Consider the following 27,796-nt stretch of genomic DNA (forward strand, 5'->3'; position numbering starts at 1 on the left):
GCTCTGTTTAAAAATCGGGCAAACAAAATAAGTTAAATAAGCTGTGTTCACACTGAATGCCAATCCAACGTTTTGGGCGGCTTGATTACATACAAAGTCAATGCAAAGTTGGGAATTCGCTGCGGGCGGTGCCAAAGATGCGTTTGTGGCGATATTCACTGGTTCGCACGAGTTCAGATTTTTCAACTTGAGAGAGAAATTCGCTTGACGGCATATTGCAAAAGCCTATCAGCGGTGAGATTGTCCGAACATCACAGGCAGCTTCAGAGCGTTGTTTGGAGAGGACCAGGGAGAGGGGGAATTGAAATGCCATTGGCCGAGGGAGGGCTTCTAAAGAATGGGGAAGTGTACGGGGAGCAGCGCTGCAGCTTTTGGACAAATAAACCCCCGTAGTCGGTCTGGATTATGCTCTGACAACAACAACGTTTACGAGGAGTTCAGAGGTAACTGCTTTTATTAAATTAACTTTTTACTTTAGTTTTTGGGATTACAACTTGATTTATCTTCACTCATGCTTCTTGGCAACTAGCTTCCGTGCACATCCGGTTCCTCTGTTGTTGTTAGTGTCAGATGGTACCAGAGTTCTGCTGGACTACTACTTCATATTTATATAAAAACCGGACAAAACCAGACATTGCTTGGAGAAAAGAAAGCGAGGAAGTTGAAGTACCTGGTGAGAACTTTATTCCAGCTATCGTTGTACTTTACTGTGAACAAGTTAGCATAGCATAGTCCTGATCGATCAGAACTCCATTCAGAAAAAAAAACATTTAAAAAGTTGTTGTCCTGTTGACTTGCTGACAGACCTGACAAAGTATGAATTCATATATCTAATGAATCGGCATCATATTGTAGTTATTTCGGCATCAGTTTGATCCGTTTATTGCAATTAAATCAAATCAGCAAAATGTTTACTTTGGGTTCATTTAGGTGTAGTATTCGCAGGGTTGTGTTTATTTGCTTATCGCGTTGTGTGTGAACACAGATTAATTTTGCGTTGTATGTGAATATAGCATAACACCACCTTAACCTTCCTCAATGCCCAAGGCATCAGGCCATGTTCAGACAGACAACAGAGATGCTCTTTGAAAACAAAGGAGGCGTCGTCATGTGACAGGAGCCTGATGAATCAGGGAAATATACGTCATGATTGATAAGATCCAATGAGGAAGCCAAACGTCAGTGTTTTCACATTTTGAAACAAAAACGCGTACATTTTTCCGTTTTAAGTGTTCGGATTCTCTATTTTGGTGTGGAATGTAGGCATAAACGTAGCAAAATTGTTGTACAACACTGCAGTAGTGTGGATGTAGCCTCAGTGTAGAAGAGAGCAGCACGATTAGCACCCCACTGTAGTAGAGATAAAATGTGCTGGAAAGGTTCAGATGTAAAATCTAATAGTTTTGATACAACCATATTATTTGTATTCAAAAGTATTATTTAGAGGAAATACACACATTATTAAACGAGGCAGATGAATCACATTACACTACCCCAACGAAAGGCTAATACTAAAACAAAAAACAAAACAGTAATGTAATGATCCGTATCTCAATGGAACAGTTTGACTTTACGTCTCAAGAAGAGAAGGTTTTAAGAAGCAACTTAAGAGGTTCTTGAAGACAGTTAAGATGAACTGAGATTATTGTTTTGGTCTGCCTAACAAATGATTTAAATTGTTCCAAATGTTTCAGTATTTTATATATGTATGGTTATGATGTAATGTTATTGTTCAATGCATTTGTTGGTTTTATATGGACCCCAGGAAGAGTAGTTACCAAGGTCCCATCCGATGGGGATCCCAATAAAAGAACAAACAGATCCATGATTTTGAAGGATTATCAGACGCCAAATCAGTGCATCTTATAATATTATCAGGTAGGCTTTTGCAACTCTGGAAAGTTATCACAACCGCAGTCATGTTATCTTTCATTGCAGCGATCACAAGAAATACCAGCATTCACGTTAAGTTATCACATTACAAAGTGATCTACTAGAAATGTGTGCTGGCTCGTATCTCTTTCATAAACACTAATGTTCTTTGTTTCATAATGTAGAAGTTGTCATTTCAGTGCGTCATCACCCTGTTTAGCACATTATTACTCTGCCAGACTACCGCATTGTTCTCACTGTTGCTTGTGAGCACTTCAATATTTATTTCTGACCTACACTGAAACAGTGACATCCTTTTTCAGGTTTGAATGCAGGGCACTTTGGAAGGCTAATGTGACCGTGTATACCTTTAGTCCGTGTGTCACACCACCACACAACCCTCCAACATCACCTCTCAGCCCTCAGATGAGGTGTAAGGTAGTTGACTTTTGCCCTGCTGTCACCCAACAGAGGTGAAAACTTCACCCTATCACATGCAGGTAGTGAGATTATGCTCTACTACCCCTCCACTGTTGTATTACTCATTTTATACTCATACATGCAGACGAGTTTAAAATGATCCTGCCTTTTCTTTGTTTTGCTGGCTGTGTTTTTGGTAAAAGAACCTCTCCTCAGTGAAGTCTAGAGGTGTTGTCTGATGTCTGGAAACACAAAACCTAAATAGCACCCATAAAAAGAATCAAAAAGTAGGTAAAGTTGCCTTCAGTGTTTTACACGTATGAACATTGTCTGGTGCTAAAACTGAAGCCTCAGAAATGAATTCATCTTTCTGAAGCAGCAACAGCAGGAGTGTTGAGAGAAAGCTTGAAATCAGACATGGAAAAGAGTTTTCTTGACTATTTGGTGTCTGACTGTGATTGTGCCTTTATTTAGTAAGTCTGGAGCACTGCACCTTCTAACTTAGTACGGTGAGGGTTGGCCAGTCCTCATTTCTATGGTTATGTAACTGTCTTATCTCTTGTATCTGTTACCTGAGCCCTGGGCATCAAATCACCCCCCCTCTACACACCATACCTTAAAAAAACACATGCAAGAATTCATAAACTGTATCAGGGCACTTAACTTAGAAATTAAAGTTAAACTACTTGCAGAAAGCTCGTAGTTCCCCTTCTTTTGTAAGACAACAAATATTTCCCAACCAATTAACATATTTTCCACAGCTTCACAGTCATTACAGAGCCAGTTAAACAGCAGGCTGGCTATTGTTTCCAGCTCCACCTGTGCTGGTGGATTGTCCTTTCAATGACTTCCAGTTAAGGAGGAGGAAGCTGATGAGGGCTCAGACTCTGCCCCTTGGTCGGCTGGACTTCAGAGAGGAGGAAATCATTCAGGGTCCCTTGGAAGACACAACGTCATCTGTTTTGCTGTGGTTGTTTTTGGTCACATGGGGTGTTACATACAGTAAAGCAGTGGGGGCAGAGTAAATGGAAAAGTTCTTACATAGGATGCTGTCTCTTTGATGCAAATGAGATGTGAATTATACTCTGAAGTGGGCTTTAGAGTATATGTCGAAGGGTTTTCTCTATAATGCATTTCCAAATGGAAACAGTGTGTGCCAACAAAAGAAATTTAGGGTAAACACTCTTTTCCCTCAGAGTTCTTCCTTGTTTTTCAGAATTGTGGGGGAGGAGGACACCATCAAAGCATACACCATACAACTTGTTCTTGAAGTTCCCTGGAAATTCTTCAAAAGTTCACCAGAAAATTCTTCACAGTCAATCAACGCATCCCACGAGAAACAGCAATACTGTGTATTGTACCACAATCTGAGTAAATACAGAGCTTTCTTATGTAATAACAATATATTTATCATTCCCTAACTGAATGGATGTCAGTCAGAGGGCAAGTGGCAATGCAGACACAACTAACGGTAGAGCTGAAGCCAGTGCAAGTAAAAAATTTTATAAAGCACATTTTAAAACCACCACTGTTGAACAAACTGCTGTAAAAGTAATGCAAATAAACCACAAATGCAGACCAACAAGAAATATACAGAAATAATAAAACAATAGAAATATAAAGCAACCAGGACAGGTAATATGAATGTCCCTAGACTGACTTGAACGCCAAAGTATAAAAATGTTTTATACGCTTTAAGACGAGACTTGTCTTAGTAGTCGGAGATGATCTAATGAAAGTGGGAAGTTTATTTCACAGTCTTGAGTTAATATGAACAGTTGAAGAAGTTTTATCAACAAATCAGTACAGACTTCAGAGTTCAAAGAAATCCAAAATAATCACTGTCCAAGCAAACAAGGCTATCCAAAACGGGTATAATCCATAAATCCACAGAACAAACAGGGAACAGGCAGGGCATGACAAGCAATGATGACCGGACAAAGACTGAGGGAAACACAGGCAATGTATACACAGGGCACTACACAGGTGAGAGACAATCAGAAAAATCGATCACACAGACCGAGTGATTACTGGGCAAACAGACAGAACACGTTACTAAACACAGACCATATCAAAATAAGATGGAACAGATCAGAATAATATAAATAACGAGCTAATCCAGAACACAAAAAATACAAATAAACTACAACCAACAGGGAAAACAGACTGAAACTAGGATTAAACAGAACACAGAGCAAACAAGGTATATATAATACAAACCAGGAGTAAATACACAGAACTAAAACGCAGGACTAAGAGACAGAACAGGTACTAAGTGAGCTAAACTGAACATGCAAATGAACAATGAAATAAACAAGGCTAAACAGAGGAAACACAAGACAAGGAACAAAGCCCAAAAACAGAAAACATGGACCGAACTAATAACACAGAGTGGATAAAGTAGACAAGATAACAACGCAGACAAACTCCACAACAAGAACAGACAGGATCAGACCAAAATGCAAAAACACACTGAGTAAACTGGACACAAGACAACAGACAGGACTGAAACCCAAAACACAGACTAAATAACAGATACCGAACTGACCAATAAACAAAACTCACAGAGACCTAAACTAAACAGAGCAGAAAGGCAGAATGTGACACAAACGTTAGCTACATCGGCAACAAATTCAAAACGACACATCAAGTTGAAGCATCTGACCAGTCTTGAATGACCAGCACAAGAAATCATTAACAAAGGATAGACCACGAGCCAACGTTTTTATGATATAGGTCCTACAGGATTTTTTTGTGAAAAGGAAAAACCATGCACTCTTTTCACCTCACCTTTTCATTGCTCTCAAGTTATATTTAAAAAGAATGGTGAATGAAAATAAGCATGGATTACAATGTTCAGTCAGCTTATTTTCTGGAAATGTATCGTTTCCCTCTCGTCTTGACCATTTATGTTGATTTGTGTTGTTTTTATCAGCTTTTTCCATCAGGCATAAGACCATAGAGCTATTTATACAGCTGGCTTCCTGCTATTCAGGGGCCGTGAGGCTTCTGTTGGAGAAAGACCTGGCCTGGATGCAGGTAGTCCATCACAGCTGACAGTTCCACTCTAAAGTCTTCCTGCTTGACTCATCCAGCCATTGGTCTTTCACTCCTCATCAACACTCTTCAGTCCTTCATAGAACTATTTATGTAACTTCTTTGGAAGTAGGAGTTCAAAAATAACACGGCGTCTTTTGATGACTTCTTATTGGAATTCATGTAATCATGTCATTGTGTGTGAATGATTTTTCCTGGATACTGTTCTGTTGTTTTTGCTCATTTGACACGTCATAAATAAAGCACTGACAAGAGTGACCTTCAAGATTTACTTCTATTGTTTTGAGAATGCTAATTAACTTCAAGCCAAGTATTGAGGCACAATGTACGAATATTTAAATTAAAAACTGAGAGAAGAACAGCACAAACTAGAAAATGCACAAACACAGTAACCAGGGATCTCAGAAAGTGGAGAAAATATCACAAGCATTACAGCAAAATGAGACAAACAGTCAGAGAAACACAATCGGGTGAAGTCTCGAGCAGCAGGATAAGTCTGGTTTGCGTTGGCGCTCCAGTTAAAACGTGAGTTTCAGTTGCGGACAGAGCAATTGCCCGGGCAGCAGACGAGACTTCCAGCGGAGCCAACCACAGCGTTCCTCTGGGTTTTATAATGGTAGTGTACAGCTGCGTTACCTCCACTCACTGGAATGTGAGAAAAACGGAAAAACTGACACACACATATAAAAAGGCCGTTGCTAAATAACTACATTCATCTCCTCCATGAGCTCCCAATAAAGTCAACAAATTTCTACTCACATGTGGCAACAACCACAAAGACATGGACATGCTCACGTGGTTCCTATTATTTACTGGGTATAAAACACATTTTATTTGAAGACATCATTACAGCTTAATATACTGTATAGTAAAAATGCACACTATGGACAGAAGCCTCACACATCTCTGTCCCTTTGGACTTCCTTCAATCTGTTTCTTCAAGATAAGCTCTTTAAAGGGTCAGTTCACCCAAAATCACAAGAAAAACAGGTTCCCTCTTAGTCTTTGTGGTATCTAGTCATGCAGATAGTTCTGGCTTTATCTGCCCAGAGTTTGGGGGGAGGCATGTACAACCCCTCTAAACGTCTTGCTATCCAGCTGTCAAAATGTTTAAAATAATAAAAGTGTTGATACAATCACCTGAGTCACTAATTCAATTATTACCACGAACTCTCTGCAAGAAGCAATGGCAGTCACTTTTTTACCTCTCAGGCATCATACAAGCTGACCTATCTTCTTGCTGGACATTGTTGAGGTTGTATGTAACCTGAGAGGAAGGCTTAAGAACTCAGGGCTAAAACAACATCCATCACACCTGCAATTTTTCCGGGGTAAAAGAAAGAAGAAAGAAATTTATCTATGCTTATATTTGCAATTAATATTTTCCCAAATATACTGGAATTGAAAATCAATCAACTATAAAGCAGAAAAGGGTTTGTGTTCTTTGTAGCGAAGATGGAAATATACATTAATTCTTATCAAGACTCCAACAAGGAATCTAAACATGGTTATAGACTTAAGTGCAATAATAATGAAGCAATTTACATTAGAAAGCATAATTATTTTGTGATGCTACCATAATTATGGAAGGCACACACTGATCATAATTTGTTACCTGATAGTTTGAAATAAATATATATAACTGCAGGAAATAACTGTTTCATTTCATTTTTTTTTAGGCTAGTTGAAGAAGTTCTGACGTTATTGTGCTCTCTCAAAACCTTTTTTTTTATTTGGGAGTTCTCCATAAAAAATTTTTAAAAAACAGACTACACTTTAAACAGAAGAGCGCGGTTCAGAGGAAAACAGGCTTCAAACAGTTCAGCTGATTAATTAGTCCTCCTGCATGGGCTTATGGGAGTGGGGGTTAACAGGCCAGCAGGCACGAGTCCGGGTGGAGGGGTAAAGGTCAAGGTTGACAAATTCAGGTCAGGTGATCACAGAGTTAAGACAGATGGTGATTTACCACCGTTAGGCAGCAGGTTCCCTCAGGGACATTGCAGACACCATTGGGGTGCCAGTCAATGCAAGTTAATCAGCAAGGACAAAAGGGAAAACGAGCAACATGTTGAAAATGAAGGAGAGATAGAGGCAAAAAAAATTGGCACATTGGAAAAGGAGGATTGTTTTCTCTTTTTTTTCTCCTTATGGTTGGCTGCTTATAACAATCCTGTAACAACGGCATTTTGTTGTGTCACGTATGGTCATGATTAGGAAAGTATGTGTCAACTTTATAGGAATGGTTACAGGGAAATATTCTTATTCGCTTTCTTGCTGAGAGTTACATAAAACAAATGATACCACTCTCATAGCTCAGACAAGGAGACAGTTAGCTTAGCATAAAGAATGGCTCTCTCTGAAAGGTTAGAAAATACATCTAGTTGCTCAGTAATATATAACAATAATAGTAACATTATACAGTATCTTTGCTTTGGTTTGTTTAATCTGTAGAAAAACCAAAGTGTAAAAACACCCATACGTTGTAGTTTTACAGGGTCTTTTGTGCTTAAACTAATATCTGGTACATAACGAGCCCATGAGTGGTATCGATCTTTTCATTTAACTTTCGGAAAGAAAGCAAACACACTAATTTCCCAAAATATTTTATTATTCCTTTAATCAAAAAAAAATTTTCAAAAGCATATCTGATGTTACTTACTTACATAATCAATCAGATATCTAAACACACACTAGAAGTTCAGATGTGAAGTACACTGCATGGTAATAAATCTATAACTACTTTGCCCAAAACTCTGCCCAAAACTCAAATAAGATCAATTTCCTATTTTCTCTGCTTCCCTCCCCTTTCCCTTCATCCACCCCTCTACCACCTCCACTTCCTTTCTCTTGCAGACAACCAGCTGCTGCCCGACACCTCCATCTGAGCTAGGGACGATCCCCAGAGAGGAAAAGAGGGGACGGAGGTAGACAAGAGGTGGAGGAAGAAGTGCAGGCAGGATGGAGGGAGGGAGTGGATGGATGTGACTAGACGCTCTGGGTCGTAGGTCAGGCTTGCATGTGCCAGAATCCTTTGTGTTCAATCCCCCTCTGTCACCACTACCACTGTTGTTATAACACACACTTATCGCTTCGTTTGAGCTTTGGGGTCCCACACACACACACACACATTTCTAATGGTCTCTGGAGGTCTCTCTCTCTCTCACACACACACACGCACACACACTCCTCTAACGGCCATTGGGGGTCCCAGTCAGACCCCGACACATACACTCATAATGGGGTTTAACCGTAAACATATGCCATAGGGTTTGGGTTTAACAGCAGAGTTGGGGTCAGAGCTCAGGGGAGAGAAAACCTTCCAACCCTCCACACACACACACAGGCCCATGGAAAGAGATAAGCTGTAATCACTCCGTTCTATCACCCTCACTTTCTCCAACCACCCCCACCTGAATTATTCCTCCATCTCTCCCTTTTCCTCTATCCATTTTAAAGTTTTTTTTTCTTTTTTTAGAAAAGTGCTGCCTCAAACACATTTTATGCAATTAAAGAAAAGCGGGTCACAAAACTCAGCCAAGCAGCTGCCATTAGCAAAAAGCAATAATGTAAAACTCTTGAAACACTTGCCGGAAATTTCCATAACACTGCACTTGGATAGTGTTAGTTGCTTTTAAAAAGAAATGGCCTCGTAAACTTGTAGCTGTTTGGTGCACGTGAAAGAGGATTCAGCAGTTTGATAAATAAGAAACAACGTAGTACAGTGAATACATCCTTTATTAAGCATTTAATGTCCTGCTGGAAGGAACTTTGAGAGGAGGACAAAAGGATGTTGAGGATCAAAGTTGTGACAGTAAAGGACGGCCGCTTGTCAATCAATCATGCTACTAATTGGATTCCACCACTCCAATTATTGTCCTTTATTCTTCAAGGAATACCCCATTTTCAGAACGTGCGCGTCTGTGACTTCTTGTTGGCTCCCCGCACACACGAATGGGATAACAAAAATTTATCATACATCGTCTCTTCTAGACTTTCCAAATGTTATGAAAACAAATTCTAATAATAGAAAGATCATTTCTGGGGGAGTATTGACAATCAGAAAAATGTATTCACCGTTCATCGTTTTCCAGAGATGTAGTTTGGGAAATAGGTTTTTTGAGTGTCACATGATAAACGCACCCCGCGACTCAACCCCGGATGAGCCGATGAAGATGGATGGATGATAAACGCATAAGTTGCAACACCCCGAATGGCCACTGCGCCTTATCTTAAGCACAGCTTGGATCCTGGCGGCTTTGGCTGGACTTCACTGACTTCCTAGAGTTTTGGCGAGGAAAACAAGACTCCAGAAAGTCAGAAACCCAGCCAAGAAATAACCCCCCCATAAAACCACAACATGTCATTTTAACACTTTGTACAGATGAAACAAACATATATAAATATAGACATAACAGATATAAAATGGTAATTAGTGAGCTTTGGCGCTGCTGATAGGCATGTTTTGTGTCCTTTGGACAGATAAGACTGGCTAGCTAATGTTTCCCCCTGTTTCCTTCAAACTAAACTATCTCCTTGCTGACAGATATGATGTCAATCTAACACTCAGCAAAAAATGTCAAACTATTCCATTAATTTTTTGTCAGTCTCTGCCTCCTCAAGGGTGTCCAGTCTCTATATCTCTCACCTTCGCTAATTCACTAAATCAGCACACTTATCGTCCACTCCTCTCCCCCGACCCCCCCACTTCTTATCCCTGATAAACTGGGACAGAAGATGCAGAGTGTCTGGCACGAGCCAGTCTGCAGCAGCATGGAGCCCCCTGTACTCTCAGATGTACGCATATAGAGACACTTCACCAAAACATAAATTATGCATTGTGTGAAAATGAATAATGAACGGGAGATAATATACATAGCTGATGCTGGAAGTTGTGCAGGATTAAGCAGCGAGAGATTAATCATTCCAGAGAAGCAATGATTACATTTGACACAATGTTAGTGATGTCATCGTGTTTGCCAACAAACGCACTTATTATGTTTAGTAAAAAAATATATATAATCATTTGAATAATCAGTTTGAGGCTCTGTGAGCTTGACACTGATCATGAATCAGATGCTGTTATGGTGATTACACTATCATTCTCAAATCATAATGATCTCTTAAATCCTCAACATCACTTTAAAAAGTCACGCAAGCTTTGCAAAGAGCTAAAAGTGTTGTTTTAGCATAACAAGAACACAAATGTTCTATATTCTGATTCTGAACAGCACCTCTTGCTTTCCCATTGTGACTACAATGTAAGTAGAGAAAACAAACGTTTTTACGTTCAGTGTTTCTCAACAAAATGCACGGTGAGTTTCCTTATTTTAATTGAATGACAATATAACAACAAACAATATAAATAAGACATCGACCATTTTACATATACACATATGTGACAGCAACAGAAGAGCATAAAACCATGTATGTGCAACTAAATATACACTAATGGATTTCCTGCTTATTTAAAACATTTGCATTCATCTTTAAAAACCTCCGTATTCAAGAATTTGAACTCCGCAATAGGTGCCAACACCTCCAAACAGAGGGTCCTCTGCAAGCAGTTCTAAGTAGATAGTGCACAGTATGAGTCCTTTCCAACAATGAAGTCATCCTGGGAACTTTAAAAAGCAGTACCCTGCTGGACTGGGTATGATGACTACTGACTGCAAATCTAAGAAGGCTACTAATGTCATTTGGTGTTTGCACATGTTTTGGTCTGTGTGACACAGACAGTGACACACAGACAACTGTGGTAGATGCACCCCATTAGTACTACATGTATCTAGATGAGGGGATTTAAGCTCTTCAGAAATCTTCTAGTATAACATGTTACATCATGGGGGGGTTTACATGAAGCAAGAATACTGCAAGAATTTGAGGAGGTGAATCTAACTGCCCAAACAACCTAAGGCAGCTCCATTCTTCTTCTCCGGTTCTCTTCTCAGGGTGGGTTTTGAAAGAGCATGTGTGTATTTGTGTGGTTGTCTGCTGAGTGCCAACAAGTGTCTGGCTGTGTTGAGAGCTGTGGATTAGGAGCTTTTTCTAATTTAGCATCAGTGCATGCACTGCCATCTCACCGTGACATGACCGTGCAATGTAAACATGTAAAACATCAAATGTGAAATCTTTGCATGCAGAGTTGTAGTAATGTGTGACTGTGTTTGACGGAACATTTATTGTCAACAAAAACTTGCTTTAGTGGGATTTAATCCAGAAAGATACACTGACATGGTCTGGGGTCATGGCCTGCAGCAAGGCTGACTTACTTTATGTGGGTTTCTCTTAAAATTTCCCCTGAAGAAGCTTTAATTTTCCAGTTGTCCAGAATCGCATCCCCAGACTTTTAACAATGTACTTGTGTCACTGGTGAAAATGTGAGTTTGAAGACAACTGTGGCCCGTATCACAAAGCAAGTTCAGCACAGTCTGTCTCTCTTTGGGTGACCTGGCTTCACTGAGCCAAACATTGATTATCCTTGATAAAAAGTATCATAAAGTTGGTAATCACATTGCTCAGCTAAGTGGGCATTAAGACCAAAAACAAGCAAGCAAGGTTATCAAGAGGAAAGACTTCATGGGGGGGGGGATCTGTTGGAAATGTAAACAGTGTTTGTTAAACACCTCTGACCCACAAGCTAACAGTCAAGTTTTTATATGATGAGCAAACCCCCCCGTTGTCAATAGAAGAAAAATCATTAGCATCAGTTACGTAGATTAGCAGCTGATTCATTTCTGTCACGTTTGCCTGAGTCCACTGGGCAGTTTTGGTCCCTTAACAAAGTAGACAGAGGTGACAGAGGAGAGCACAGTCTTGTAGATTAATTAGTATTAAGTTAATTAGGGCGTAGCTGGGAAGCCCATTGGGTCGGGACCCTGTTATTGTGTCCACAGGTGATCCATCATGGGAACTGAACCCTTGCTGACAGACTGAGGAAGGCTCACAGCTTTCAGGGCATAGACAAAACGAGCCCTTCGCTCCCATGGTAACCAACCAACAAAAAAAGAGCTAAAAAACGACCCCACAAGAATACTAACAGGGCAAAGACAAAACAGTGAAGACTAAATCCAGTGTTGAACTTGAGTTGGCAAGTTATTAACATGTTACATGATGTCTGAGTATTGAAGCACAATGACAATGTTTCACATCCTTTACTTGATTTCAATGTTCTATACGGCTGAAGTTTTTGAGAGTAAGAAAGGTACTTAACGTGAGATAAAAGAGTTATACTGCATTCTGTTAACCTTGTTGCGCTGGTTGTGGTTAGACTGACAGCATCACAACCAGCACACTTAATGAAATGAATCATGGTCTGGTCTGATTTTCATATGTCCCAACACTCAATTAAGACACCTTATATATTGAATTTCAAAGCTAATAATGAAAAAAACTCTAAAGATATCTTTGATCGATGTAAATATAACTAAAAAACAGCTTTTGTGTTGACTAAACATGACTCCGACGGTACGTATATGTCACTTGCTAGTGATTGGTTTAGGGCAAAACAAAACAGCTTTTCCTTCCCAGCAAGAACCTGACAAACATGAAGATGATGTCAGGTTGGATCAATGAAGTGAAACAAAATGGCAATTCAGTCTTATTATCAGGCTACGTAAAGCAACCCTGGAGGAAAGTTTGTCTACTACTGATTTCTTCATTTTCTGAAAATGTAATGGCAAACACCTAACCCAGTCTCTCACTCACATGTGCGCATGTAAAGTAATATTGTGACAGTGTTGAGGAACAATTGGTTGTACTCTCTTGCAGTCTTCTTCTTGCCCTCAGTTGACACTGGTGCCTTGGTTGAAGGGTAGATGAGAAATCCGATTACTGAACAGCTGCATTTAAACACATTTTACACTAACCTGAATAATCAGCCTGTAAATATGGTCATTTCCTCCCATAATCTGATTTTCCCCAATAATCTGATTACCTTCTGTGCATATGAACACAGTGATCGAAGAACTCTTCTTCTTCCTCTTCCCAAGTACACAACAGTGAACCCTGGATGAGGGGGTGTACAACAGAGGGTGAGATATAATGTCCCGTGGAACCATCACTGTGCCTAACCTACAAAAACAGACAATGTTATCACACCTCCCCAGGCCTCCACTTTAGAAACTTACTATCAGAAGAGGAACTGAGAGGAGGAGTGAGAGGGAGAGAGGGAGAGAGGGAGTGAAAAAACACAAAGAGGAAAGCTCTCTGTGCTGATTGTGCACTTTATCCAGGTCAGCGTCAGAAAAACTAACAGTGGAAGTCTTTCATCGGGTGAATGGACAGATGGAAGATGACTTGATCATTGAAACGTGTGCCAGGGTGTTACTGAGCAACCTACAGCATGCCAAAATTTTTCCAAAAGAAAATTCCAGATAATGTTTTTCATTACAGAACTTAAAAGGGGCGGTATGTAGTTTATAATGAAAGTAATCACTTTTTTAATGGCTATTTGTAAAAAGGTTGTAACCTTAACCATTAGTTGGCTTTCTCAGTTTCCAAAAGCATGTATGTTGTTTTCTGTGTGAAGAAATCAGGTCGGACCTTCCGCAAAATCCATTGGTTTAAGTGTGACGTTCATGCGCACTCATGAGCCTCTGGCTGTGTTCGAAACGGAAGGCAGTTGCCTCGCTGCCTCGCTACTGTAATAGACAGCTGCCTGAGAAGGCATAACTTTCAAGTGAAGGCATCTCTGTTAACAGTTGTCTGGTTTGCCACAGCCTTCTAGGGCAGCACTTACGATAACGCCTGACGTCAGCACGTCGTCTTGCGTCTCTTCTGGCTGTCAGAAGACACGTTAGCCTTAGCATCAGCTAACTACCTAAATGGCTAACAGACGCCCCCGAAATTGGTTACAGTCACGGGCTATTATGATAGTTCAGTGTTTAGTTCTCGCTAGCTTTTGAAAAAGCGAGAAAACTACTAAAATCTTTTTTAAAAGTATATTTGTATACGAATTCGGCTTGTTTGTCCAACTTGTCCAACTGCCGTAGATGCGCTGGTTTATGAGTAATAGGCAGCATCAAGTCACTATCGATGCTGCCTTCAAAACCGGCCGTTACGCAGTGTGTAGGCATCTTACAAGACAGAAAGAGATCATTCGAGCCATTTGGAACAGCACTTTATGCTTCGCTGTGCGTTTCAAACACAGCCACTTACCTACTGATTCTGCACAACACTGCAACTAACAAAATGGAAACCCATCAGGCCAAACGAGAATAAGGTCAACATCGGGCAAAACCACACGCGATTCATGAGGACCAATAGAACCCGTCGTCGTGGTCGTGGACCAGCTGTTAAACCTTGCAAGGACACTGCAGGGGTCATGGGAGTTTGCCCATCTAGTCTATATGTGTTTGATGTGAAGGTTTATGACCCTGTGTCCCCTGTGTTATCTTGCGCTGTGGATGCGGGGAGTGCCGGGGCTGTTATTATTTGGACCATTTTGTCTTTGTACAACTGGAGTGAGAGGTGTGACTGCATTCCTGGCAGAAGGTCAACTGCACTTGGGTTGTGCCGTGTCACCGATTCTGTTTGTGATTTTAAATGACAGAATCTCCCAGAGAGTCTAGTGTCACGATCCTGTCCTGAGCTTGTCTGGGTTATATTATTTTGGCCATGCCTTCTCTGTGTTTTGATTTGGGGTTCTCTGTGTCTGGGTTTCAGTCATGTCAGTCTGTGGTCTTGTATCCAGTCTTCTGCTTGTTCTGTGTGGTGGTTCTGATCTGTCCTGTTATCTTGGTGTCTGCCTTTAGTCCTTGTTTAGTTCTGTTCCTGTCCCTCTTGTGTTAGATCTCTACCATCATGCTTGGGTTCTGTCTGTTTGTTAGGTGTCAATTTATCTGTTTCATTAATTATCTGATTTTGATCATTTTGCTTTAGTCTCTGTGTAGCCTTCATTATTTCATTCATCCGCATCTTTAAGTTAGTTCGTATCTGCCTTGTCTAGTATCCTAGTTCCTAGTTTGTGTATTTAGTTCTTAGTCCTGTACCTTAGTTCATGTCTTTAGTGTTTACTCCTGGTCTGTGTACTTCTGTGTTGTTTTGCCCATGTCTGCTCTGAGTTTTGTTTTATCTTTGCTTCAGTCTGTGTTCCTTGTTATTAGTGTACTCTAGTACAAGTGAAGGAGTTCAAGTGTCATGGGGTCTTGCACATGCAATTTCATGGGAAGTCAATGGAAAGACGCATTTACACTAATGTCCACACAGAGCGTATTGAAGTGACGTGTAGACACATCCGCATGATTTGAAATTGTCTTGACTTGTGCTCCAGGCGTGCGACCTCTGACATAAATAGAAATTGTAAGTCGCTTTGGATAAAAGCGCCAGCAAAATGAATACATGTCATGAAAAATTTGCATGAATCCCGTGGCTTTATGAATCTACCACATAAACGCACAGAGACGGGATGAAAAAGGAAAGAAACTAGAGGGAAGTAACAGAAAGAACTGGAGCTCTGAGTTCAATCAGAGGCTGAGCTAAATGGAAATGCATCGGCACATTCCCAAAGACACGATCAGTCCATCTGTTGCTAGCTAGCTTACAGTTAACATCTGTACAGTTGGTACATTGGCTATTTTAAGTTTGAAGGGAGTCATTTAAGGTGGTTCGGGCATCTGATTAGGATGCCTCCTGGATCCCTTTCTGAATCAGAAACAGAATCACCATTAATCGGTAGGTATGTGTAAACATACAAGGACTTTGACTCCGGTTTTACATTATTCTCAGGGTGCATAAACAAAAAGTCTCATACACACAATCATAAACAAAAAAAAACAACATTTGTAGACAGCTAGACAATAGTGTAGTGAAATAGTATAAAGGATGCTTGAATAAATAAATATTTTTGTGCAGTTTTGTGCATTATGTAAAATCATATGTATATTATGCAATATTATTATGTACATAAGGATAGTGTATAAATAATAGTGTGTGGAGGTATTCTAACCACGTCCAACACCCAGAACACGCCTGGAAACACCTCTGGATCTCTCAGGTACAGCTAGAGGATATGGCTATAGGAAGAAGGATGTATGATGATATAGATGATACATGGAATTAAGCATGCTGAAATGAAGACTATGCTGCATGCACTGCCGTAAATGATCAAATAATGAAATGTAGGTTGTATGTTTGGCCACTTCCCAGTCCCTTTCATCCTAAGTCATGCATCAGCGTTCTCTTTGAGGGCATGCCAATAAGCGGCGAGGGCCCACCAATCCAACACAAAGCAGGACAGCACAATATTGCAGGAGCGATTGGGAAGAGCAATAATGAGGAAGATGGAAGAAGAGGAGGAGGCGCAACATCGATAGCATGGGAGTGAGGGGAGTATGACCCAGTTACACATAATGCCTCAGGGGTGGCAGCGGGAAAAGACAATCATGCAAACTCACATGCCGACACACACTCGGACGTATTCTGCCAAGGTGTAGGCAAGTTTTACAGGAAGGACACGGCCAAATACAACAAGCCCGGACATGCTGAGGTTAGTCAGTGACAGACAGAGCCAGGCACGAGTCTGAGGCTTTCACACATGTCGAGCACGAGGCCAAGCAGTGACAGAAAGCTCTGAGGCCACACACCATCAGACTGGGTTTTTGCTTTACCGTGACCTACATACAACACGTTAGAGGAATTATGGGTTTGTTGCAGACGCACTCTCGTGACCGACGAGCAGACGACCAGTCCTGTCTCCCTCTGTTTCTCTGCTCTGAGGTTTCCCCCTCAGCTGAGTAAGCTGTAGCACTGTTATGTATGCTGTGTATATGAAAAGATGAAAGGGAAACTTGAGAGAGAAAAAACACAGCGGAATCACAAGAAGCAAGTCACCCTCAGAATCCCTTTCCTGCAGGGTAAACTGAATTGAATTCATTAAGACGATGTGACGAAGCGTTCATCTCGACTAATGGAGATGACAAAGCACTCTCCCTGACACTTGTCTCCCATCAGTACCAAGAGGCATCAGTGTCACTGTCAGCATGCGGTGGGCTGAATCTGTCTTTTGTCAGGGTGTCAGATGGGAAACATGTTTGAGTAGGCCGCTGAGAGATCTGCCGTTAGGGCTGTTCTAAGGAGGCTTATTGCTGTATGTGTGTCGTTTGGTTAATGTGCCAGATTGACTGCAAGCTGACACTCAGAGGGCCGATTCTCTCCTTTCAATCCTCATTTCTGCGGCTTTATTGTTATCAAAAGGGACAATGGGTGAGCACTGAACAAAAGGGGAAGAGGAGAGATGACGGATGGCAAACGTTTCCTCAAGAGAGATGAAGAAACATCTCCAATTCTAATGGGACAGGAGAGGGCGGCTGGGGGGCGAAGTGGGGTGAAACCCTGCAGGCGTTAAAGGACAAAGCGTGCGTGGATGAGGAGGGGAGAAGGGGGTAGATTTTGGGTTATTTGCACCGTCATGGCCCTCACCTAATTTCCATAAATGAATCAGGGACGCGTGCCCTACTGTGTTTGTGTTGTACTGGCAGCTGCTGTCTTGTTTGACAAAAGCAATGTGTTCGCTACATGTCAGCGAGTGAGTAGCTTCAGCACAATTATTTAAATGCATTTTTTTAATTTATTTATTTCAATCATTGAATCATCTGTGAGCTTGCGTTGGATGTACTTCTGGAAAATCTGCTGCACACCAATCACGTTTGTGTTTCTTTGCTTCAAATGCTTTTTCAGAAATGAAAACTGAAACCCAGCTGGTTGGCTCCTTCATGATATTTACAGACAAACGGCTCTCACATGAAGTTGGAGCGCTCCCTGACGCATCTGTGTTAGCCATTAAATCAGAAAAACAGGACAGGCAACGAGGTTCAAGGAAACATTTCAAGTATTTTTGAGTATCATTAGTTCATGGATTGTCAAACAATAACATCTTAAGCCTCAACTGTCCAGCAAGAAGTTATTTATTTTAAAACATAATTGAAGCAATTACATATATTTCCACTCTGAAACCGCTGTGCAAATGGTTAAAGCCTACTTCAAATATCAGATATACTGTAGGACTGAAAGACCCATTTGATCTTTTAGGCAACATATTCAAAACGTTTGTCCAGTTATAAATTCTGTGGTAGTTAAGCAGTGCGGAAACACACAAACTAAATGCAGGTAATTACTCTGCATGCTTGGAAATTGGTAAGAGGCTGAAAAGAATGTGCAAATGTTCCACCCCAGTGAAATATGACCTGGCCCAGTTCCAGCAAGATAAACGGTTGGCTTCGTTTACATTTCAACTGACAAATACATTTCTGTTTGGTTTTCTGAAACACTTCCTTTTTCAAAAACTGCATGAAAGATTTTCTGTCTGCTACTGCCTAAAAACTTTGTATGGTGCTGCCATCTAGTGGTCATATATGATGTTTCCAATTAAAGCGATGGATTGATGGTAAAGGGTCAGTCCATAGTTTCAAGTTTACCCCTAGCAGTATGTAGCTATGCTGACAGTTTTCTTTTATGTGTCCACGTTTTTTTAGATTCTGCAAATGTCCATCTCCAGCCCAACACAATAGATGTGAATCGAATTTATTTTTGCAGTATTGAAATAGCATTTTTATAAAAAAGTGACACATTGTACCTGTAACGCAGGATAATTCACAAACTATCAACAGTTTTCAGGTAGCAGAGTCAAGTTGAATCAAGTTTATTGCCAAGTAACTTTTCACAGACATGGAATTTGCCTAAGTTGGTGCAATAAACATAGTAAGAGAAAATAAGAAAACAAAAAGCTAGTATTGCAAAAGTTAAGAAAGTTAAAATAAATAAAATAAAAAAAGTTTATAATGAAAAGTACTGTACAGACCAATACCACATTGTAAAATTACATTCAAAATCAGCACCCCTTCTTCTCTGATGCTTGTATTATTTCAGTTATAAAATAAGAATAAACAATAGTTCCTAAAATAAGAATAAATGACCGTTCCTAAATAAGAGGTCAGTTCCACCCCATTTCTCACAGTGGCTGGAGAGGCCTGTTATTTTGCTTGTCAAAATTAATACATATCACATATATTACCCAAAAAAGAAACAATGATCATAGAAGCTATTACATGGACGTAGTCCATAGAAAAAGCAGAAAATAATAACTTCCCCAAAAGGTATTAAATGACGAAAGCATTGCTGTGTAAAATCTGACTCTGCAGTGCAACTAATAACTAGCTGTAAGATAAATGAAGTGGTGGAATATGTGCCTCTGAGATGAGTTGAAACAAACAGTTGCATAGTTCAATAAATGTGCTTCAGTTACGTTCCACCACTGCAGTTTAAGAAACACTAAAGCACAACTGTAAGACAAGCACTATCTGCTCAGATAAAGCATAAAGAATTTCAAAGGGGATAATAATTTATGAGCACTAGCCCGTTCCTGCCAAATTACATTGTCACTCTGAATGGACTTTGGCCTGTGTTGGTGCAGGAAAGCAAGGTGAATGTGCAGACTGTGAACCCAGGCAGGGTTAGTGAGCTATAACACATATTCTTAGGGTTATATAACTCAACATCAGTGTTGAACAATCACACAAAAGTTCCTGACTGACAACATGATACCAGACGGCTGCTGTGGTCTGCTACTTTACATTCCCCTCTCGTATCCAATAATACACGCTTAATACTGAGAACACGTTTTAAGCAGAAAATGTAACTGTAAGACCGTGGGTTGGTCTTTTAAACTCACAAAGACAATATAATAAAGAGTCAAAGAACATTTCTTTGAGTTTGTAGAGTTTAGTCATGACCACAGAGTTGCCGATTTAAGTAATAGTTTATATATAATTAATATAAAAAGTTTAATACTATCTAAGCTGTGTTTAGTGTTTAGGGAAGCTCACACAGCCAAGCAGTGTGGGGTTACTATGAACCAGTCTGTCCTTATTTGACCCCTGTGACTCTCCTTCCCTTCTCCTCCTGTGCTGATTGTTGGCTGCCTTGAGCACCATGTACCACCCAGAGGCACCCTGCCCCTGGGCTCACCGCCAGCAAGAACAATTGGTTGCCGCCAACCTGCACTTGTGGAGGCGTTAGCGTGAAATGTCACAACTTATCTGTGTCTGTCTTTGTTTACTTTCTTAGCTGCACAAAGCTCTGTCTACACATACGCACTCTCTCCCATTTCCTGCCTGCTGTAAAATATAGCCCTCTACGTGTCCTCATGTAACCTCACTTAAAGCAAACCCATCGTGTCCCTGCTGTGTGCACTAGAGCTGTGATGCGAGCGTGGAGGAGAGTGACTGAATGAGAGGGAAAGAAGAGAAAGTTTTTCTGTGCTGTCTCAGTGATCTGCAGCTGAACTCAACCCACCAGCTCTTTCTGACTTGACCAGACCTATCACATGCTTTGTTGGATTGTTTACTTGCAATGGTCTGGTCTCTCTCTCCCAAGCTCCCTCCCTCTCCCTCTCTCTCTTCTTCCCATCCACTCTCTCTTACCCGCCCACCAGTTGATTCCTGCGTAGTGTTATGTGGTGATAAGAGCAGGGAAGAAAGGAAGGCCTAAGCAGCCCTTTTCTTTTTCGATTTGGTCTTTTGCTGTTGCATCTTCTAATCGGGCAGTTTCACTCTCTTGCAACTACCGTGAGTATCTGCCTTTGCTGCATCAATTAAACAGACTATAATGGTGTTTAGCAAGGAGTGTTTGAGGGGATGACGGCGGGATAGACTCCCCCCCCTCCCTTCCCTCAACCTCACACAGCTAGGGAGCGTGGCGGACGTGCAGAAAAGATAGTAAACCATGACACAGTTTGAACTGAGAGATTTCTAGAACTGCATAAATGTGCAGCAGCTGTGTTGGTACAGGAAGCAAAAAATGTTCGAGAGACAGAATGAAGCATGTCGCTGCTTCTATATTCATACCAAAATAAAAACATTATCTAGTGCTAAAAAAGATTGCTCCATATAATTGCGTGCCATTTGGGACCATGCAGGGACTGCTGTTTCTTTACAATGTTTAAAAAAGTATGCAACATAAATGCTGAATGATTTGTCGTTTTTGAAGGCAAACATTGCTTCTTCCAATAAAAAAAATGACAGAGCAAAGAGTGTGGCTTAAAAACAGTCACGTATTTTACTTTAAATATGTGTCGGTGAAACCTGTTAAACTTCTCTGTTTAGTTCTTTCCCTCTCAGAAGGTCACACTGTACTCTTAAATTGACTAACTGCCAATTTCCGCCATTTTCATTGGCTGTGTATGAGTGTGTGTGTGTTTGTAGAATGCGCCACAGAATGACATGTTGAAAGGACACATAAGAAATATGAGAGAAACTCCATAATTTAAACATTATTCCTCATTTCTTATTAACTTGAAATCACAGACTGGGAACATGAACAGCTCTCTCCAAAATCAATGTGAGGTTAAAGTTCTGTATGCTCTGTTATTATGGTCTCATCTGATCTCACTGACACTCAAATTCATATGGTACTTTCGCATATAAGGCATAATTTTGCTTTAACATCTAAAAGTGCTTAATTTAACAGTAATGCCTCTATCATCAGACAGATCATCTGTCTGCAACCCTGCAAAAACCACCGTGTAGCTATCACTGTCACCTAAAGCCTTGGTGCATCAATAACAGAGCTGCATTATATTGTGTATAATTTATTTTGGCAGGTCACAAATTTGAATTATATTATAGTTGCTGCTTTTTCATGTTATGTACACTGTAGTGTGTTTAAAAGTAAAAGCTAATGAGGTGGCCAGACTGGCAAAGAAGGGATTTGGCACTCACCCAGGCCACCTTTATAAAGCTTTTAATAAGATCTTCCGATTCACTGTTGTGAACAACAACACACAGAGAGATAAGCACGTCCACAACGTGCAGATTTATGTGTGAACAATAGTTAAAAAATAACCTAAATATCATATTTGTGCCTTAATGAGATGTTGGTTGTAGTTTCTGTTCTTATACGAGTCGTAAATACAACTTGTTGTTCATTCCACTGCTTTTGTCCTGTTTATACAGTGGGGAGAACAAGTATTTGATACACTGCTGATTTTGCAGGTTTTCCTACTTACAAAGCATGTAGAGGTCTGTAATTTTTATCATAGGTACACTTCAACTGTGAGAGACTGAATCTAAAACAAATCCAGAAAGTCAACGTATGATATTTAAATAATTAATTTGCATTTTATTGCATGACAGAAGTATTTGATACATCAGAAAAGCAGAACTTAATATTTATATTCTCCAGATCCTTCAGGTTTCGGGGCTGTCGCTGGGCAATACGGACTTTCAGCTCCCTCCAAAGATTTTCTATTGGGTTCAGGTCTGGAGACTGGCTAGGCCACTCCTTAGTTGCCCTGGCTGTGTGTTTTGGGTCGTCGTCATGCTGGAAGACCCAGCCACGACCCATCTTCAATGCTCTTACTGAGGGAAGGAGGTTGTTGGCCAAGATCTCGCGAGACATGGTCCCATCCATCCTCCCCTCAATATGGTGCAGTCGTCCTGTCCCCTTTGCAGAAAAGCATCCCCAAAGAATGATGTTTCCACCTCCATGCTTCACGGTTGGGATGGTGTTCTTTGGGTTGTACTCATCCTTCTTCTTCCTCCAAACACGGCGAGTGGAGTTTAGACCATAAAGCTCTATTGTTGTCTCATCAGACCACATGACTTTCTCCCATTCCTCCTCTGGATCATCCAGATGGTCATTGGGAAACTTCAGACGGGCCTGGATATGCGCTGGCTTGAGCAGGGGGACCTTGCGTGCGCTGCAGGATTTTAATCTATGAGTGTGTTACTAATGGTTTTCTTTGAGACTGTGGTCCCAGCTCTCTTCAGGTCATTGACCAGGTCCTGCCGTGTAGTTCTGGGCTGATCCCTGACCTTCATCATGATCATTGATGCCCCACAAGGTGAGATCTTGCATGGAGCCCCAGACAGAGGGAGACTGACCGTCATCTTGAACTTCTTCCGTTTTCTAATAATTGCGCCAAAAAGTTGCTGCCTTCTCACCAAGCTGCTTGCCTATTGTCCTGTAGCCCATCCCAGCCTTGTGCAGGTCTACAGTTTTATCCCTGATGTCCTTACACAGCTCTCTGCTCTTGACCATTGTGGAGAGGTTGGAGTCTGTTTGAGTGTGTGGACAGGTGTCTTTTATACAGGTAACAAGTTCAAACAGGTGCAGTTAATACAGGTAATGAGTGGAGAACAGGAGGGCTTCTTAAAGAAGAACTAACAGGTCTGTGAGAGCCCGAATTCTTACTGGTTGGTAGGTGATCAAATACTTATGTCATGCAATAAAATGCAAATTAATTATTTAGAAACCATACAATGTGATTTTCTGGATTTTTGTTTTAGATTCCGCCTCTCACAGTTGAAGTGTACCTATGATAAAAATTACAGACCTCTACATGCTTTGTAAGTAGGAAAACCTGCAAAATCAGCAGTGTATCAAATACTTGTTCTCCCCACTGTAATACAATTTTCTTTGTAACTAAATAATACTGTATGTTTTTATTGTCCAAAGTTAGCTGTTGTACATGTAAACAAAACTATTAGTCAGAGACCAAGGGCGTCACTTTGTGTTGAAAAGTCTTGGGGACATAAAGGCTCAGATTAGGGGCGTGATGATAAGAGTGTGTCATGAGACTTTTTAACAGCATTTTGAAGATTGAAATATATGAGTGGGGGGTCTAGGGTCCCTCCCCCAGACGATTTTGAGCATTAAACACTTTTTTCAACTCCAATTTATGGTGGAAATGTCTTTTTTTATTTAAAGAGAATCAAAATCTTCAGCTGGCAGGTGACACTACATAAATATAAAAATATAACAGATTATAATGCAGTAATGAGCTGCTTGTTCTTTTTATGAGCTTAAGTTATTTTTGTTTTGACAATTCCCATTTGTTTCTTCTATATTTAAAGCGCATTGCATGTTTTCTTATTGTGCAAATAAACCTTTTTTAAAGCATTTTCATTTGTTAGTTTACATTACTTGGTGCAAGCTATTTTATGAGAACATTTTTAACAAATGGTTTTAAAGAGTGATGGGGACATGTCCACAGCGTCCACAGTGTAAATGACACCTATGTCAGAGCTGGTGAAAAAGTGTAAAATAGCCTACTTTGAACATATGTTTATTATATAATAATGTGTTTTATTTATAAAAACAAAGGCTCCTTAAATTGTTCATCTTAAATGACAGTTTACAAAGTGGGGTTCATATCATGCCAGAATGTACAAGCTACAATTTTACTTTTTAAAAGCATTTCCAACTGCACCTGAAGGCAGCATTAGTGCCAGCTGCACTAGTTGCAGAAGCTGATTAATTAGCCAAAAAAGGGTCATCCCTCTTCTATCACTCCAAAAAAAGGCTATTGAAGCATCTTACCCTGGTTGTTTCAAGCCAATTTCTGCGTTTATTGTTGCATTAAATCGTGTTTGTTAAACTCAGACGGTAACTACTGATAATTGGCCATATCAGTTTGGAAGCTTTTTACCTGCAGGTATTTTAAAGCAATGCCCGTCCTGTTAAAAGTATGTAATTACCTGTACATGTCTGTCACTGCCGACCTGTTTTCAGATGCTCCACCTGACTGCAGGCCGCGTGGGAAGCCTCATGGCCCGGCGCGCGACACTGGCCTTGACCACCAGCAGCGCGAGGATGGCGAGCCACGGTCACGGTACCATGAATGTGTTTTTTTTCTCCCCCACATCTTTCTGCCTCAGAAGTAGACCCGTGTAAGCTCCTCGCTTAGGAAAGTCAGTCTGGATAAAGTGAAGGAAGGAGGGGTCGGATGTGTTTTTCAAATGTCTCCCTCCATAAGGTACCGGCTCGAAGTTGACTAATGGCTGGTGTTGTACAGGTTTGTGTATCGGCCCCTTTTTAACATACTTTATTAATCCACCAGTGTCACAAGTTGCTGCAACACCTGTAGGCTATATGTATCCAAAAAGCTTACCTGCAGAGTGTTAATGTGGATGTTTGCTGGTATAAAGCTGGAGAACGCAGCACAGATTGACGTGGTAGGTGTTAAAATTGTATGAACCTTTTTTTTTATGTTCAGAAGGTCTGTGTACCAGAACAGGAGGCCTCTGTCTGAAGTGGCCTAAAACCAGCAGAGGGCGCTGTTGTGCTAGACATCCATTATAGACTGATGGTCCTTAGGACTTTAGTTTGATCGTATGTAGGACTCACCAGAGAAAATGTTACTGTTTTCTAAGCCAGCGTTATAAAAATGTCTCTTGACTGAACATTGTTGGAGCAGTGATCCAAAGGTGACCCGTCCTGTGTCTGTCCATCCAGAGGTGGCAGAGTCAGTGGACATGTCTCAGCCAATGTACTGGGACCGCCGGGACACCCCTCTGCCTGACAAACGCTACAAAGATGTGCTGACTGGTGCCGACGAGAGCCTGAAACAGAAGGAGAAAGGACCCTGGAGCCAGCTGACCAAAGAGGAGAAGATTGCCTGTAGGGGCTTCTTTACTCACAGGCTGAGGCGGCTCGCACTACAGCCAAACCCACACGTCACTACACGTTTAACATCACATGAATATAATACACTCAGTCCACACTTCGTTTAAAAGCACAGGGTAACCACTGGTGCAAAGTACCAAGTACATTAGTAACTTACAGTACTGTTGCTTTGCAGAACATAATGAATTGTTATACAGTAAATGAAGTAGCTAGAATACTACATGTTACACATTATTGCTTCAGTAACAATCAAATATTAGAGGGTACTTTCACTTTTTATACAAAAAGTACATTTGGCTGATAGTACTTTTGTCTCGCATTGACAAAAACTATAATGCAGTGTGTAATCTAATAATAAATCTTTTGTGATCACGTTTTGTAGAATGAACTAAAGAAGGGGAGCAATAATGCGCCCATTGTTTGAACCTTTCAAAGCAAATTTACAAAGACTTATTTGTCATTTTGTCTTCATTTGATAATGATGGTAGAGATTCAGACAGGGGACCTGTAGAGAAATGGTATGACATGAAACAAAGGTCCCTGGCCAGCCGAGGACATTGTGAGGACTATTCCAATTTTGTCACTACCTCTGGTTTCACTCAGTATGTGTGAAGTAATCATGCTTGCCTATCAACGATTGTGACACAATACAATATGAGAAATATGATATTGCTTTAATGACACACTTCCCCAATTTCTCTTTACCACTGTCTCTCCCATCTCTCCTGTCCTTCACTTCTCCTCTCCCACCCTGCAGTGTACCGGCTGACGTTCTGTCAGACCTTCCCAGAGATGAAGCAGCAGACAGGAGAGTGGAAGACTGTCCTCGGGGGTATCTTCATCTTTCTGGGCTTCACTGGCCTGGTGGTCTGGTGGCAGACAGTCTACGGTAAATCTGCCCTTAGATTCTTTTCTCTTTCAAATTTGACAATGCAAGTGGCTAAGAACAGGAAACCTGACGTCGCACACCTGGTGCCACTGTCTCTTCGCTGTCACAGAGCCTTTTCACAGCAGACGTTTTGACTTGTCAAAGCAGAAAAAGCCCAGCTGTAACTAACAGCATTAGCGGTGGCTCTGTTCCTTTTAAGTATCCCAGTAAGCCGCACCAGTTAACCAGCCTGCACCACACCAGACCCTGGAACTGACTCATCTAAATAGACTTAAGCCTTTTTAATGATGATGAGTTACAGCAGTGTTAAACAGGTCAAAGTGTCCACCAAATACCAGAATAAAAGACAAATCGTTCATCAGCATTTTCTTTATATATTCACTGCACTAGAGTTCCCTGAAGTGCTACTTGCTGTCTGTCTCTCGTCCTTGTTTGCTCTAGTCTACCCTGAGCGCCCCAGGACCTTTGACGATGACTGGCAGGCCAAACAGCTAAAGAGGATGTTAGACATGAGGGTGAACCCCGTCCATGGCTTCGCAGCCAAGTGGGATTATGAGAAGGGCCAGTGGAAGTGAAGACCCGACTGGACTGTGGCAGAGGTGGGGGCAGAGTCCGGACCTTTTCCACTCTCTGAAGCTGCTGTTGAAGTCAGTCTCAATTTGAATGTCGCATTATAACTTTCATAACCACTGAAAAAATGGAGCTTATTCACTGTCAACATCTCTGGGATCATTTTACTCTGTGCCACCTCTGGCTGTCAGTCAGTAGCCTTGTGTCATGGTGATGACCATGTCCGTGCTGATGTAACCATATTATTATAATATTAATAAAAGTTGCTTATGTCTCAGTCCGACTCTTTTATTGTCTGGATTAAGCTCTGCTGAACTGCTACTCTGTATGCTTCTTTGTGAATGAAGCCAGCGAGGCTGTGCATTGAGTAAACCTCACCTTAAGAGACGCATTGGCGACCGACGCTAGTGGGTTTTTGCTTCCTCGTTAGCATCGCTGGTTTGTCAGGACCGTGCGGCCGATTACATTTGGTGCCATGTTCATATTTGTTCAAATGCAAAACAATGCACAAAAAGTACATTAATGCCTTTTTTGTACTGCAGTTAGGTACAATTCTGAGGTACTCTTCTTGGGTATTTCCATTTCATT

General features: G+C 41.0%; 1 protein-coding gene and 2 long non-coding RNA genes across 4 annotated transcripts; 1 reads left to right on the forward strand and 2 right to left on the reverse strand.

The window, feature by feature from the left end:
• Positions 1–5,604: 5,604 nt before the first annotated feature.
• Positions 5,605–24,883, reverse strand: LOC119905812. Its single transcript, XR_005444886.1, has 2 exons — positions 24,822–24,883; positions 5,605–5,994 (listed from the first exon to the last, which is right to left on the reverse strand). It is a non-coding gene; the product is annotated as an uncharacterized LOC119905812 (long non-coding RNA).
• On the reverse strand, positions 12,486–13,358 carry LOC119905813. Its single transcript, XR_005444887.1, has 2 exons — positions 13,283–13,358; positions 12,486–13,147 (listed from the first exon to the last, which is right to left on the reverse strand). It is a non-coding gene; the product is annotated as an uncharacterized LOC119905813 (long non-coding RNA).
• Positions 20,751–27,485, forward strand: LOC119905811. Of its 2 annotated transcripts, none has more exons than XM_038723148.1 (5): positions 20,751–20,909; positions 24,856–24,955; positions 25,579–25,743; positions 26,507–26,638; positions 27,080–27,485. In XM_038723148.1, the coding sequence occupies exons 2-5, from the start codon at positions 24,856–24,858 to the stop codon at positions 27,211–27,213; spliced, it is 531 nt and encodes a 176-aa protein (XP_038579076.1). In that variant the 5' UTR covers positions 20,751–20,909; the 3' UTR covers positions 27,214–27,485. The 2 variants fall into 2 exon arrangements, with proteins under 2 accessions (XP_038579076.1, XP_038579077.1); XM_038723149.1 differs by lacking the exon at positions 20,751–20,909 and adding an exon at positions 24,711–24,729.
• Positions 27,486–27,796: the final 311 nt, after the last annotated feature.

The sequence above is a fragment of the Micropterus salmoides genome, unplaced genomic scaffold, assembly GCF_014851395.1.
Source record: "Micropterus salmoides isolate LMB-PRFRI ecotype aquatic unplaced genomic scaffold, ASM1485139v1 Ms_hic_scaffold_16, whole genome shotgun sequence".
NCBI classification, from domain to species: Eukaryota; Metazoa; Chordata; class Actinopteri; order Centrarchiformes; family Centrarchidae; genus Micropterus; species Micropterus salmoides.